Source organism: Gracilinanus agilis, chromosome 5, assembly GCF_016433145.1.
Source record: "Gracilinanus agilis isolate LMUSP501 chromosome 5, AgileGrace, whole genome shotgun sequence".
Classification (NCBI taxonomy): Eukaryota; Metazoa; Chordata; class Mammalia; order Didelphimorphia; family Didelphidae; genus Gracilinanus; species Gracilinanus agilis.
The window spans coordinates 8,875,179-8,888,027 of record NC_058134.1 but is presented as its reverse complement, the minus strand read 5'-3'; the positions used below and the strand labels follow the sequence as shown (position 1 = coordinate 8,888,027).

Sequence of the window (12,849 nt, the reverse complement as noted above, 5' to 3'; positions counted from 1 at the left end):
ATTCAATGCTGAGGAAGTTCACAAACATTTTCTGTAGACACAAAGTTACTCTCTCAATTGGAATGAAGCCAGAAAAGTTCCATTCACAGGACTTTCTCCAGGGCAGGAAGGATGACAAGCTTCTGCCTGCTGATATATTGTCGAGATCAAGGCATGAGACATTGTATGCAGAGCATTATAGCAACATTAACTCTGATCATCAGAGCAGCTAGGTGGCTCAGTGGAGAGAGCACTGGATGTGGAGTCAGAAAGACTCATCTTTCAGAGTTGAAATCCAGATTCGAACACTTCCTAGCTATGTGACCCTGGACAAGTCACTTAACCTCATTTGCCTCAGTTTCCTCACCTGTAAAATGAACTGGAGAAGAAAATGGCAAACCCCTCCAGTATCTTTGCCAAGAAAACCCAACGTGAGGTCAGGAAGAGCCAGGCGCAACTCCAACAACAATAAAAAAAATGATCATCATATAATGTCAGTTTTCATAATGTCAATCATTAATGTCCTCAAAATAATTTAATATAATTAATCTAATACAATTGGAGAATGAATCATACCTCTTTAGAGGTGGAAAGAAGCTAAAGATAACTTGTTCAAGTTTCTCATCTTACTTATAAAAGACTTGAGGACCAGAGTGGGAAAGTAACTTGGTCCAAGTCTCAGATAATCAGTGCAAAGGTGAGATTAGAACCCAGGTCTCTTAGCTGTGTCATTCTTTTTATTTTCTACCATGGAGTACCTTCCACTTAGCCACACACCTTGGCTGGTAACTAGTCAACAAGCATTCAGTAAGTGCATACTGTGTACCAGGCACTGTGCCAGGCAGCTCTGAAAAACAGATATTTAAGGCCGTTTGGAACCTTTTTAATTCAGTAAAGATTCTTCACGATTCATTCTTTCCATATCTTTCACCACTTCCTTAACCATTGGTGATGACTCTCCATGATGCAGCACTTCTGCTGACACTGAGTTCAAGTCATGGTTCTGAGCTTCTCCCCTTCATCAGAAAACCCAAGTTCAAATCCCAAGTCACTTCACTTTTCTCATCTATAAAATGAGGAAGTGGAACCACATGACCTCTTGGGCTCCTTCCATCTCTAGATCTAGAATCTTAATCTCAGATCCGTCTTCCTCTGTGTGATGTTAGACAAGTCACCTCTCCTACTTGTGCCTCAGTTTTCTTGTCTGAAAAATGAGATAGTTGGACTGGATTGTCTCCAAGGCCCCTTCCCACTCTTGAGCTAGGCTCTTGGATCCATTCCTGAATCTCTTGGGATAATTCTTCCTGTTTTTGTGGCCCTTTTTTCTTCCTGACTTCAATATGATAATAATAATAATAATAATAATAATAAACAAAGACTTGAAACCGAGTCTTTTCTCTCTTGCCCCACTCTCTCTTGTTCCCATAAGGGACATACTATCATCACAGTGTCATAAGAAGAGCCCTGATGGAGGAGTTAGGAGACCCAGGTGCATTAATAGTGCAGCTATTCTGAAACTATTCTGAAAAATCATTTCTAATTGTGAGAAGAAAATTCATTAAAGTGGCCATACTCTTTGGCCCAGGTATTCTACTTTGGAGGTCAGCATCAGAAAGAAGGGTACTCAATAACCAATATTCACTACTTTACTCAGAAGCAACAAGGAGATGGAAGCAAAGTAGAAAACCAAGTCCATCACTAGAGGAATGGCCAAAGAAGCTATAATTCATGAACATTCTAGAACGTTGTGGCACCACAAAATAATGGTGACCCTGAAGAATTCAGAGAAACATGGGGAGAACTGGATGAAGTAACATGGAGGAAAGAAATCAAAGCCAAACGAATGATATAAATCAATGGTCGGCAACCTTTTTGGCCATGAGAGCCATAAACACCTGCGAAAGGAGAAGGATGGAGGCGGAAGGCGCTGGAATATGGGGTGGGGGCTGAAGGGCCCCCTGGGGCACATCCTGAGGCTCTGCCCGGACTAGCCAGTAGGGAGATGGAGCCAGATATGGCTCCAGAGCCATACGTTGCCGACCCCTGATATAAATGATGACTCTAAGAACACAAATGACAACAACCCCCCAAATCCTCCCAGTCTGATGAATTGTGTTGACCAATGTCAGGGATGGAGAACTCATGGAAACACATCTGCCTTCTCCTAGTGAGAGGTACAGAAGGAATGCTGGGGATCACATGTGGTCACTGGGCCAGTTGCTTTGACTTAAAGGGCTTTCTTTGACCACAAGGAAGGATTCAGTGCATGGACGGGGCACTGTGAGTTTGAGGAAGAAATGGTAAAAACATAAGACAACAATAATCTCAAAACGGAACAACAGGATATTACACACATTCACTTTCCTTTTGACCAAATCACTAGGCCAGTGGCAGAACTTAGCTCAATTTCAGCCAAAAGGCAGAGAGACATGACCTTGCTGACCAAGGTCTATGCGGTCAGAGTCAGAATTTTTTCCAGTAGCAATGTATGGCTGTGAGACTTGGACTGTGATGAAAACTGAGGGCAGCAGAATCAATGCTTTCAAATCATGTTGCTCAAGAAAACTTTTGAGGGTCCCTTGGACAAGAAGAAGATCACATGGGTCAATACTTGAAGAAATTAGTTTAGCCTGTTCACGGGTGGGTCAAATGCGAAAGCTGAGGCTTTGGCCACATAATGAGAAGGGAGGACACATTGGAAAAGTCCCTGATTTTGGGAAAGATGGAAGGCAACCGAAAATGAGGTGGATAGATAGTATTATGGAAATATCAAGCATGATTTAGAAGACACTTTGAGAGAAGATGAAGAACAAAAAGACCTGGTGTGCTATGGTCCAAGGGGCTGTGAAGAATCTGATCCAAGGGAATAATAACCATGATTAGACCCAAACCTTCTCCCTTCTTCCTGAGAAGATAAAAAGATATATGTGCTAGCCAAGCAGTCATCCTAGATGGCTAGAATGATTCAGAACTGATTGAGTGGTCTGTTACAAAGAGCAGATAACCATGGCTTAATCTCAGCTCACAGAGGGGGCTCTAAGGGAATATGCCAGGGTTCTTGCTCTGTATTGTTCTAAAGTCCTATTGGTAACTTGGATGCAAGTAGAGATGGAATGCTTAGTAGATCTGCAGACAACACAGTGCTCAGAGGGATTATTACTGCATAAAAAGACAAAACCAGCACCCAAAAAGACCTCAACAATAGGCTAGATGAGCTAAAGCTACCCAGAGGAACTTTAATGGAATAAATGTGAAATCCTGCACCTGGAGGGAAAAAACACCAATGACCCAAGTACCAAAGAAGAGAAATATGCTGACAAAACAATCTGTGTGGAAAACAATCTATGAGGGAGCTTTAGGAAAGCCCCGATTCACCAGAAATCCTTCATCTTTGTCACCAAGCCTTAGCTGCCTTCTCATTCTGTAAGCTGTCTCAGCATTTATGATGCTCTCATACTGAAAAAAGGCAGCTTTGTGGTACCTGGGAAGGGCGCATCAATCAGTGGTTCTATTGATTCCCCAACAATGCTAGGTAGTTCAGTGGGTCCAACACTAGTGAGGAACTCCATACTTCCTGACTCCATGTCCAATGATTTATCTACTGAGCTACCTAGCACCCCTGGGGAAATATTATTATACATAAATACAAAATATATGTAGTTGATAATACATGTGTAACCAAGATCAAATTGCTTATGATCCCGAGTCAGGGGAGGGAAGGAAGTGAGGGAGATGGTTTAAATCAGTGGTTCCCAAACTTTTTTGGCCTACAGCCCCCTTTCCAGAAAAAAAAATATTACTTAATGCCCTGGAAATTAATTTGTTTTTAAATTTTAATAGCAATTAATAGGAAAGATATATGTATTGATGTTTCTATCTTTTTCATAAAATATAGTAAAGAAAAGTATAAATTGGAAACATTGAACTTTGAAATTATGAAACTATTTATTGAACTCAGAATAGAAGGTAATACAAAAAAAGTTAAAACCTGTGGCCATCACAGCTGCCCTGGATCGCTACAGCACCCACCAGGGGGCGGTGGTGCCCACTTTGGGAATCACACTGGTTTAAATCTTTTAATTTGGAAAACATGTGCTGAAAATTATTATTACATATAATTGAGAAAATAGAATATATTTGAATTTTAAAAACAAACTGAAACAAAAATATATGTAGAATAATGCACAGTCATTTCAAAAGGGTGAGAGAACTAACAACTGGGGAGATCAGGAAGGGATTCATACAGAAAGTGACCCTTGAATTGTGAACTGAAGGAAAAGAGGCAGTGAAGGTGAGCAGCATTCCAGACCCAAGGAACAACCTGTGCAAAGACCCCCCCCCCCAGCCAAATGGGCATGTGCTCTTACCCAGAGAAAACATTAGTTGCCAATTTAGCAAGAGCAGAGGGTAAGTGAAGGCATCCATTATGAAATGGACCAGAAGTAGCACTCAAGTCCTTTCTACCTTTCAGTCTTTGAATTTAGACTGAAAAGGAAAGTGGAAGATAGGTGGTAAAAAGCCTTAGTTGCCAAGTGAACATTCTGTAATTTATGCTAGAGGTGATAGGGAGCCACAGAATATTTTTAAGGAAGGGAAAGAGTAGGAGGCAAACCAGGTCTGTGTTTGAAGAATATCAGTTTGGCAGTTGTGGGAAGAATGGACTGGAGAGAGTATAGGGAGTGCAAGGAGACAATCACAGGGCTGTTACTACAGTCCAGAGGAGGAGTGAATAGAGGCAGAAGTAGAGATAGTTGTGGCAGAAAAGGGCCATACTTGTTGTAAGAGATGTTATGGAGGTCAAACAGACACACTTCGGAAAGTACAGTCAGCCACTAGAAAGGAAAAGGCTGCTAGAAATTCAATCATAACTATGGGTATGGCCTCTGGATAGTTTGGAGTTTGGCTGATGTTTTCAAATGGATCTTAATCACAAGTTTGAGCTGCCAGAGAAAAAGGTCTGCAGTGGGAAATTGTTTATTTGTACAGTGATTGCTTACCTAAGGCTACATCAGCAGAGCTGGGAGCTCACAATCTCTTGGTCTATTTATTTCCTTTTCACAAAAGAAATCTGCCTAAAGGGGAACTAAAAGTCTCTCTCTGTCTCTGTCTCTCTCTGTCTGTCTCTGTCTCTGTCTCTCTCACTCTCTCTCACTCTCTCTCTGTCTCTGTCTCTGTCTTTCTCTCTCTCTCTCTCTCTCTCTCTCTCTCTCACACACACACACACACACACACACACACACACACACTCTCTCTCTCCACACAAAGTCCATCCAATCACATCAAGACAAATCAGCCTTCGGGCAAATCCAGTGTCTTGCTTTCAGCTTACCTGGATTTGGCCACTTGCCACGTCCTCAAAGCCCCCCGTTAAGATGTGGGTGCCCGGCCCTTTGAAAACGTGCGTGAGCCAAACAGTTGTTTTCTTCCTGGGTTGTTAAAGGGGGGACAGTGTTTGCTTAGGAAAGTTTTATCTTTGGGGCAAAAAGAAGTCGGTTTCCCGGGTTAGCGATACGTAAATAGCAGGCAGGTGGGTGGGTGGGAACGGGTGTGCTCAGGTGCATAAATACGGGCTCTCAGCAACACACTTTCACACAGAACTTTGAAACCAGCTCCGGCTCTTCCTGCACTACCAGTGGGAGGGGCAGCAGGTAAGGCTCTCGAGCTCGCTTTCCCATGGATGGAGATGCGCACCTGGCCAGAAGGGTGATTCCTTGGGGAAGTTGGAAGCAGACTAGGCAGGAGAGCAGACCCAGGCTGTGTGCAGCACCTCTAGGGCATGACTCTGAGTAGGTCCCCTCTGAGCAGGGGAAGGCTTGGGGCTACGGTGTCCCGGTACCCCCAAACATCCTACGGCCTGGGGGGGGGGGATCTTGGATGGCAGCTGACTTCCCTGGGGAAAAAGGACTAATTGCTGCAATTTCCCTCTCATTCCTCTCTTGCTCTTTCCATCGTATTGATTCCACTTCCGTAGTTGATGTTGAGGAACAAAGAGGACTTGGCTTGGCTTTGGCCAGACAAGCCCGGGGCTGTCGGGCACCCCATCCAGGGGACGGGACGGCTTCTTTCTGGGGTATTAGTAATACACGTTTTGTGGCTTGCTTCCTCTGCTATGATATTGCCACAAGTCATTTGTGGAGCTGCAGCACAGCTGAAGGTGGAGGGGGTGGAGGGGATGAGGGCATTAGAGCGACCCAAAGCCCCAGCACAAGTGCTTGCTGAGGACGCCTTCCAAGAAAGCTGGGACAAAGGCGTCCTGTTGGCTTTTAGGGAGGCTTCATCTCTGTGGAAAGTGTGTGCATGGGTACATAGCAACAGATGAATGGGCCCTCGGCACAGGAAGAGTTTCCAAGGGTGGTGACCAGTTAGAAGAATGCCTTTGCAGGAAGTTTGCCAAACATGGCTCTTTTGGACTCTGAGGGACCCTGGCATCGTAGGGCTCAGAAAGTGACTTTGGAAGAGGAAGGGGACCAAGAGAATTCGGGTAAATCAGAGACGTTCCTTTGGGGCTTTTGTATCACTACGTGGTGAGGAGGACAGGGTATAGATCCTGGAGTCGGGAAGGCTCATCTTCCCAAGTTCAAATCGAGCCTCAGAAACTTACTAGCTGTGTGAACCTGGACAATTCACTTAACCCTTTTTGCCTCAGTTTCCTTATCTGGAAAATGAGCTGGAGATGGAAATGGCAAAACCACTCCAGTTTCTTTATCAATAAAGCCCCCAAATAGAGGCATGAAGAGTTGGATACGAGTGAAAAATGACTGAAAAATCACTCATACCCAGCACAGGGCCTGGGACATGGAGATAAGTGCTCACCCATCACACTTCTCGGGAGTGAAGCTCCAGAAAAGGGACAGGGAAAGGGAACAGGCCTTTGTTAAGTCTGCTATGTACCAAGCCCTTTGCTAAGCCTTTTGCAAATATTATCTTATTTCATCCTCATTACTACCCAGGGAGGCAGGTGCTCTCATTATTATTCTTTCCAGGTGAGGAAACTAAAGCATACAGAGACTAACTTGCCCAGGTCAGTCAATAAATTTCTGAGGTCACATTTGAACCCGGGTCTTCCTCCAGGCCCAGCATTCTATTAACTTCCCCACCTAGCTACCCCCAGAAGGTAGAAGGCTTGACTTGTGGTCTTGAGCATGTCAGAGAGGAGATGGGAAGAAGACTGAAAAAGCCTTCTGAGCAGCTCCTCTACAGTTCAGGAATTGAGGAATATGGCTTTCCTTTTTTTTTCTTTTCTGTGTAAGTGAATAAACATATCCTATGTCTCCATTGTTTGGAATGGAGAACATCAGCCCACTGGAGAAGAGAGGAGGAAGTGTAAACCACGTCTTCCTTCTATGTAAAGGTTGGGTACCCTGGGGGTGGTGTGCTGCCTACCCTTACCCACACAGTCCATGTGTTTCTTCTTTTTGCCTTTTGTTTCTCTCTCTTTTTTATTCTTTGCTCTAAGAGGTGGCACCCTTGGGAGAGGGAAGGGTAGGGACATATTTGGAAGTGAAAATGGTGTAAAACCCCATTCTCCCTAATCGCTTTCACAAAAGAAAACAATGGTCTATTTGAGGACTGGCTGAGATAACCTCAAGTCAGAAACCAAACAGGAGAACATTCCATCAGCTGCTGCTGCTACACCAAGCTTAGTGTTCCAACTAGTGGCTCTCACAGGCTCTGCCCATCTGCTACCTTTTGGCAGCACAATTAATTCTCTGCATTTGATCAAGTTCCAAATTATATCCACCTGAGAATTACAGGCTTCATGGAAATGCACTGTTTGTTCTTCAGAGACAAGAGTGGAGAGGACTGGACTTGGGCTCAGAGGGGCTCTGAGTTTGAAGCCCATCTGAGGTTCCTGGGCTACTCATTTAGTCCTAAGACATCAGTTTCCTTACCTGTAAAATGTGGGTCATGATATCCGTGGTATCTACCTCACAGGGTTTATTACTATGAGTAAAGTAAATTTTAAAGGGCCATTGAGGTGGTACTTTGAGATCAATGCTTTATTAGACCTCAGAGGCTTCCAGAACAGTAGGACCTACCCAATTTGCCTTTATCCTTCACTGACTCACTCACCCACCTTCCCTTTCCATTCAGCCAGCTCTTTCTCAGATACTTGCTGAAGCTCTAGAATCTGGAGTTCAGCAACTTTTATGAGCTAAATTTAGAATGTTCTAGACTACAATCAAGAAAGCTAGACCAGTGCTGGTCCTGCGCAGCACATCATCACAGAGAATTTCAGGATCAGAAGAGACCTTTAATTTGTACCCTCTTCATGCAGAGTAGAAACAGGGTTTGTAGTCCTCAACTCAAGAGGCACCTCCTCCAAGAAACCCAACCTTCTCTCCTCTCCTCTCCTCTCCTCTCTCTCTCTCCATCTGTCTCTGTCTCTCTCTCCTCCTCTTCTTCCTCCTCCTCCTCCTCCTCCTCACTCAAATATTCTTGTACTATGCCTATCTGTGTATATACATAGCGTATGCTTGGGAGCACAAATGGTTTTGTTTGGGTCTCTGCATCCCAAATGTTTTGGACACATTTGGTGTTTAAGAAATGTTTCTGGATCGAATAGATTGGCAGTAACAAGGTTGATTGTCTCTAAATGAAACTATCAGTTCACTTACCATTCCTAATAGTGATGTTTTTGGATGAACCTCCTCCATTTTTTGTCATTCAAAAAAATAGAGGAAGAAGATGATGAGAATGATGCTAGTGATGACAAGGATGCTACTAGGGGTATTTGTGACAAATAATGACAGGTAGAGGGACAATGTGGAGGAGAAGGCTCTGATGATGCTGGCCATGTTAATGGTGGGCGGATAGAATGACATCCATCGATGGTGTCAGTGAGGAGGAGGAGGAGGAAGAGAAGGAGGAGGCAAGATAGTGGTGATGTTGATGGCCATGACAATAGGAGCAATGATTGTGCTGATAGTGGTACTGATGATAATGAGGAGGGCATTTCTGAGGATGCTAGGGATGAAGATCACAACAGTGATCACAGGAGTGATAGTGATGATGACTCAATGTCAATGAAGTCCTTTAATGGAATTCTGAGGAGCACTTTCCTCATAACAAATGGTGGCCATAGCTAGTTTGGGGAATATTATTAGTCTTATGTTCCAGATTAAGAAACTGAGGCTCAGCAAGATGAAAGTAACCTGTCTATTACAGCATCAGAATAGAAAAGAGGAGGGTAGAGGTTCCAGCTGATTATTATAGAGCCGTATAATTGGCCTATTTTAAAGAGCTCATTGAAAACAAACTCTCAGTGTTCTGACAACATACATAATCAGAGACCATAAAGCCAGGTATCACTAGCTTGGTGAAACCTTATTTCCTCAGCTGAGCAGACTAGCAGAGGTGGCCTCTATAACACAGATAGCAAAGCCCAGTTTCTATAACAACTTGGATCCTTCTCTGAGATTTTGAAAAGTCAGTCACTTTTTTCCTTCTTTCCCATCTTTCAGCATTAGCCATGGAGAAGATTTCAGTATCCACGTTCCTGCTCTTGGTAGCCGTCTCTCACACACTAGCCAAAGATATTACACCAAAACCCGGGGCAAAGAAGGAGGAAACTCAGCCCAAATTTCCCCAGACCCTCTCTCGAGGTAGGAACTGCTTTTTCTCCTCTTGCTTGCTATTGTTATTGCTGTCCTGGTGGGCTGGTGTAGGCTGGCCTTGCAGATGCTGGCAACGAATCCCCCAGAGCTTAGTTTGTATTATGGTCCTCCTTGGCTTTGTTTCTAAGACTGAGTTTTTGGAAGTCAAAGCCTTTCTTTAACATGGCGTGTCCAGATCTGCCTTGAAGCTCTGCCACATCGTCTGATGCTTTCAATCTGAAATGATCAACCTGGTAACTGTCTGTTGGTTTCCCTCTAGGCTGGGGCGACAAACTTTTCTGGACTCAGACCTATGAAGAAGCCTTATACAAGGCAAAGACCAGGTAAACTGCCCCCGTTTAAGAAGCCTCTTCTAAGTGGAAAGACAAAACCCAAATAGTCCCTGCCCTCAAAGAGCTTACATTCTGCCCAGGCGGAAAATACCTACAAAAATAAGGAAATACAAAGTATATACAATGTTGATACAATGCATACACAAAGTCAATACAAAGTGTTTTGGGAAAGAGAGATTGCCAATAATGGGGAGAATCTGTTACAACCCATTGGAGGAGGCCACATCTAAGCTGATCTTTAGAGGTTCCAAGGCAGGGAAGGGAAGAGAGAGGGCATCCCAGAGAGGCTGTGCAAGGTGGGAAGTGGATTATCATGTGTGAAAGGAGGATCAGCAATGGCAGCCAGTTTGGCTGCCTCAACCTAAGGCTGCTGTGGTCCTTTTTTTCTTGAAAAGGGTCCCACTAGCACCATCTAGTTGTCATTTCATCTCTACATGAAACAATCTCCATTTATAGGGTATTCTAAATCAAAAACGCATCTTTATCACGTGAATAGCAACTAACTGACTTTCCCCATCACTTCTTCTTTTCTCTCTCTCTCTCCTTGTCTCTCTACTCCTCTTCCTTCTCCCCCTACTCTCTGTCTCTGTCTCTCTCTCATCTGTTCCCTTTCCTCTCCCTCTGCCTTTTATCTCCTTCTCCCTCTCCCCATTTCCCCATCTTTCTCTTGTGTCTACTCTGTTTCTCTTCTCTCCCTTCTTCTCTCCTTCCTCTCTTTCCCTGCCCCTTCCCTCTCTCGCTCCCTCTCCTTCTCTCTCCTAGCAACAAGCCCTTGATGATTATTCACCACTTGGAAGAGTGCCCACACAGTCAAGGTACAGCCAGCAGAAGGGGGTAGGGGGTGGGGTGGAGAACCCCATTGTTATAAAATAATTATAAGTGACTTCAAAGCTTCCTTCCATGTGTTTCTGGAAACCACTGGAATAGGAGCCACACCAACTGTAGTCTGTGGTGCAGAATTGCTTTAGATATAATATGTGGAAAAAGCTAAGTGGTCAGCTTAACACAAAGCAGGGCACGATAACTCCCACGATGATGAATGAGGAGGTCCATTTGGCCTGACTGTAGGACCACCTCAAAAGCCCAACCAGAACAATTATGAAGTGTTCTTATTACTTCCTTTGGTCATTGTTACTCACAAACGCACACTCCGTTGGGGCCTGGGGTGGAGGCATCATCTCTGGTGCTGGGGGCTTAAAAATCTGCCCTTTTATTGCAGCTTTGAAGAAAGTGTTTGCAGAAAGTAATGAAATCCAGAAGCTGGCAGACAAATTTATTCTTCTCAATCTAATTGTAAGTTAAACGTCCTTGATTTTGTTTTTGATGGTCATGAAGAGCCTTCATTTGTCAAATTTTTCCAGTCTATCCTTGATTTCACAAAATGACTTGTGGGCACATCAAATGGGCTGGTAGAAAGATGACTCTATGTTTGCATTTGAAAGGTTTATTATTTACATTTTTAAAAGATTGATATGTTTCTTGTTAAAATCCAACTGAACCACTGTCTTGTGCTAAATATCTTTCCGGTCACTTTTTGAACTATTTTGACCTTTCACCAACTGTTTCCCAGGGATCAAAGGATTGAATTTACAATCCTGAGTATCCAAGATCTTCCAACGGTTTTGATGCATTCATGCCACTTTTCACATGAGTCCCACAAAAAAAAAAAAAAAAATGGAGGTTGATGGAGCTAGATCAGCGGTTCCCAAACTTTTTTGACCTACCACCTCCTTTCCAGAAAAAATATTACTTAGCCCCCTGGAAATTAATTTTTTTTAACTTTAATAGCAATTAATAGGAAAGATAAATACACCTGTGGCCATCATTGCCTGCCCTGGATCACCGCAATACCCACCAGGGGGCAGTGGCGCCCACTTTGGGAATGACTGAGATAGATTGATCAGAAAACTGAGGTGGCTGAAGTGAGAGAACTTCCTCTACTGATCCTCCAGTTTGAGAAAGTGTCACCCAAAATCTGGCACACATCCACTGGCAGGGTGCCCTATTTGGTTCAAATTAAAGTGAACATTTTGTGATAAAAATTCGCAAACCTAAGAGAAAAAGAAATATAAATAATGAAACTTCTGAGTGATCATTTTGGTACATTTGTTGTATTTAGACAGCTAAAGTTATTCAAACTTAAAGGGGCTCTAAAACTTTCAGGACAGCCTGTGTGTATAGTATATTGATGTGTTTGTATATGTGCATATTTACAGATATGTATATATGTGTGCGTATATTATGTGAACACATGTTCTCAGTTAAATGGAAAGTGCTTTCCATGATATCACCTGTCCTATCAAGTAGCAATTTGTCCTTGGTTCAGACTGTAGAATATATAAACTCTCTCTATGTATATCCACAATCACATGCACAATCTTTAATCCAGTTGCTTGATTTAGAACTCTTACTAGGTTATCTCAAAATGTGTCAGGCATTTTATTATTACCACATCATTGAAGGAACAAAAGGAAATCACTTTCTAGTGAGTGTGAACTCCCTATCCCAGAACAGCCCTGCCCTCCTCCCCCCACCCCACCCTAGCAATGGCCTTTCACTCTTTTTCCACTGTCCTTCATAGGAACTTGGATCCCAAGATCTGAGATCTTCTCCCTACATCTGGCCTGAACTTGTTTTTGCCCTGAGTCTGTTTGAGGCACTTTCTCTGGGCACAAGAATATTCCTCCTCCGACACAATTCCTAGTACCTTCTCTAACTGCTACCTTTTCCAGATACATTCTATTTTAAATGTCATTGAAAAATAAAGTGTTTTATTCACTAAATCCATATAATTTCTAAAGTAACTTCAAGGGAGGGAAGGAGGAAGGAAGAGAGAAAGAAAGAAAGAAAGAAAGAAAGAAAGAAAGAAAGAAAGAAAGAAAGAAAGAAAGAAAGAAAGAAAGAAAGAAAATAAGATAGGA

At 43.2% G+C, this 12,849-nt stretch overlaps 1 protein-coding gene across 1 annotated transcript in view; it reads left to right on the top strand.

The window, feature by feature from the left end:
• The first annotated feature begins 9,451 nt into the window (after nt 1-9,451).
• Nucleotides 9,452-12,849, top strand: part of LOC123249716 (anterior gradient protein 2 homolog) — a 6,571-nt gene continuing 3,173 nt past the window's right edge. Inside the window, exons 1-5 of the mRNA XM_044678850.1 lie at nt 9,452-9,584; nt 9,856-9,919; nt 10,691-10,743; nt 11,148-11,221; nt 12,510-12,573. Of these exons, the coding sequence (XP_044534785.1) occupies nt 9,452-9,584; nt 9,856-9,919; nt 10,691-10,743; nt 11,148-11,221; nt 12,510-12,573 (388 nt within the window). The remainder of the gene's footprint in view (nt 9,585-9,855; nt 9,920-10,690; nt 10,744-11,147; nt 11,222-12,509; nt 12,574-12,849) is intronic.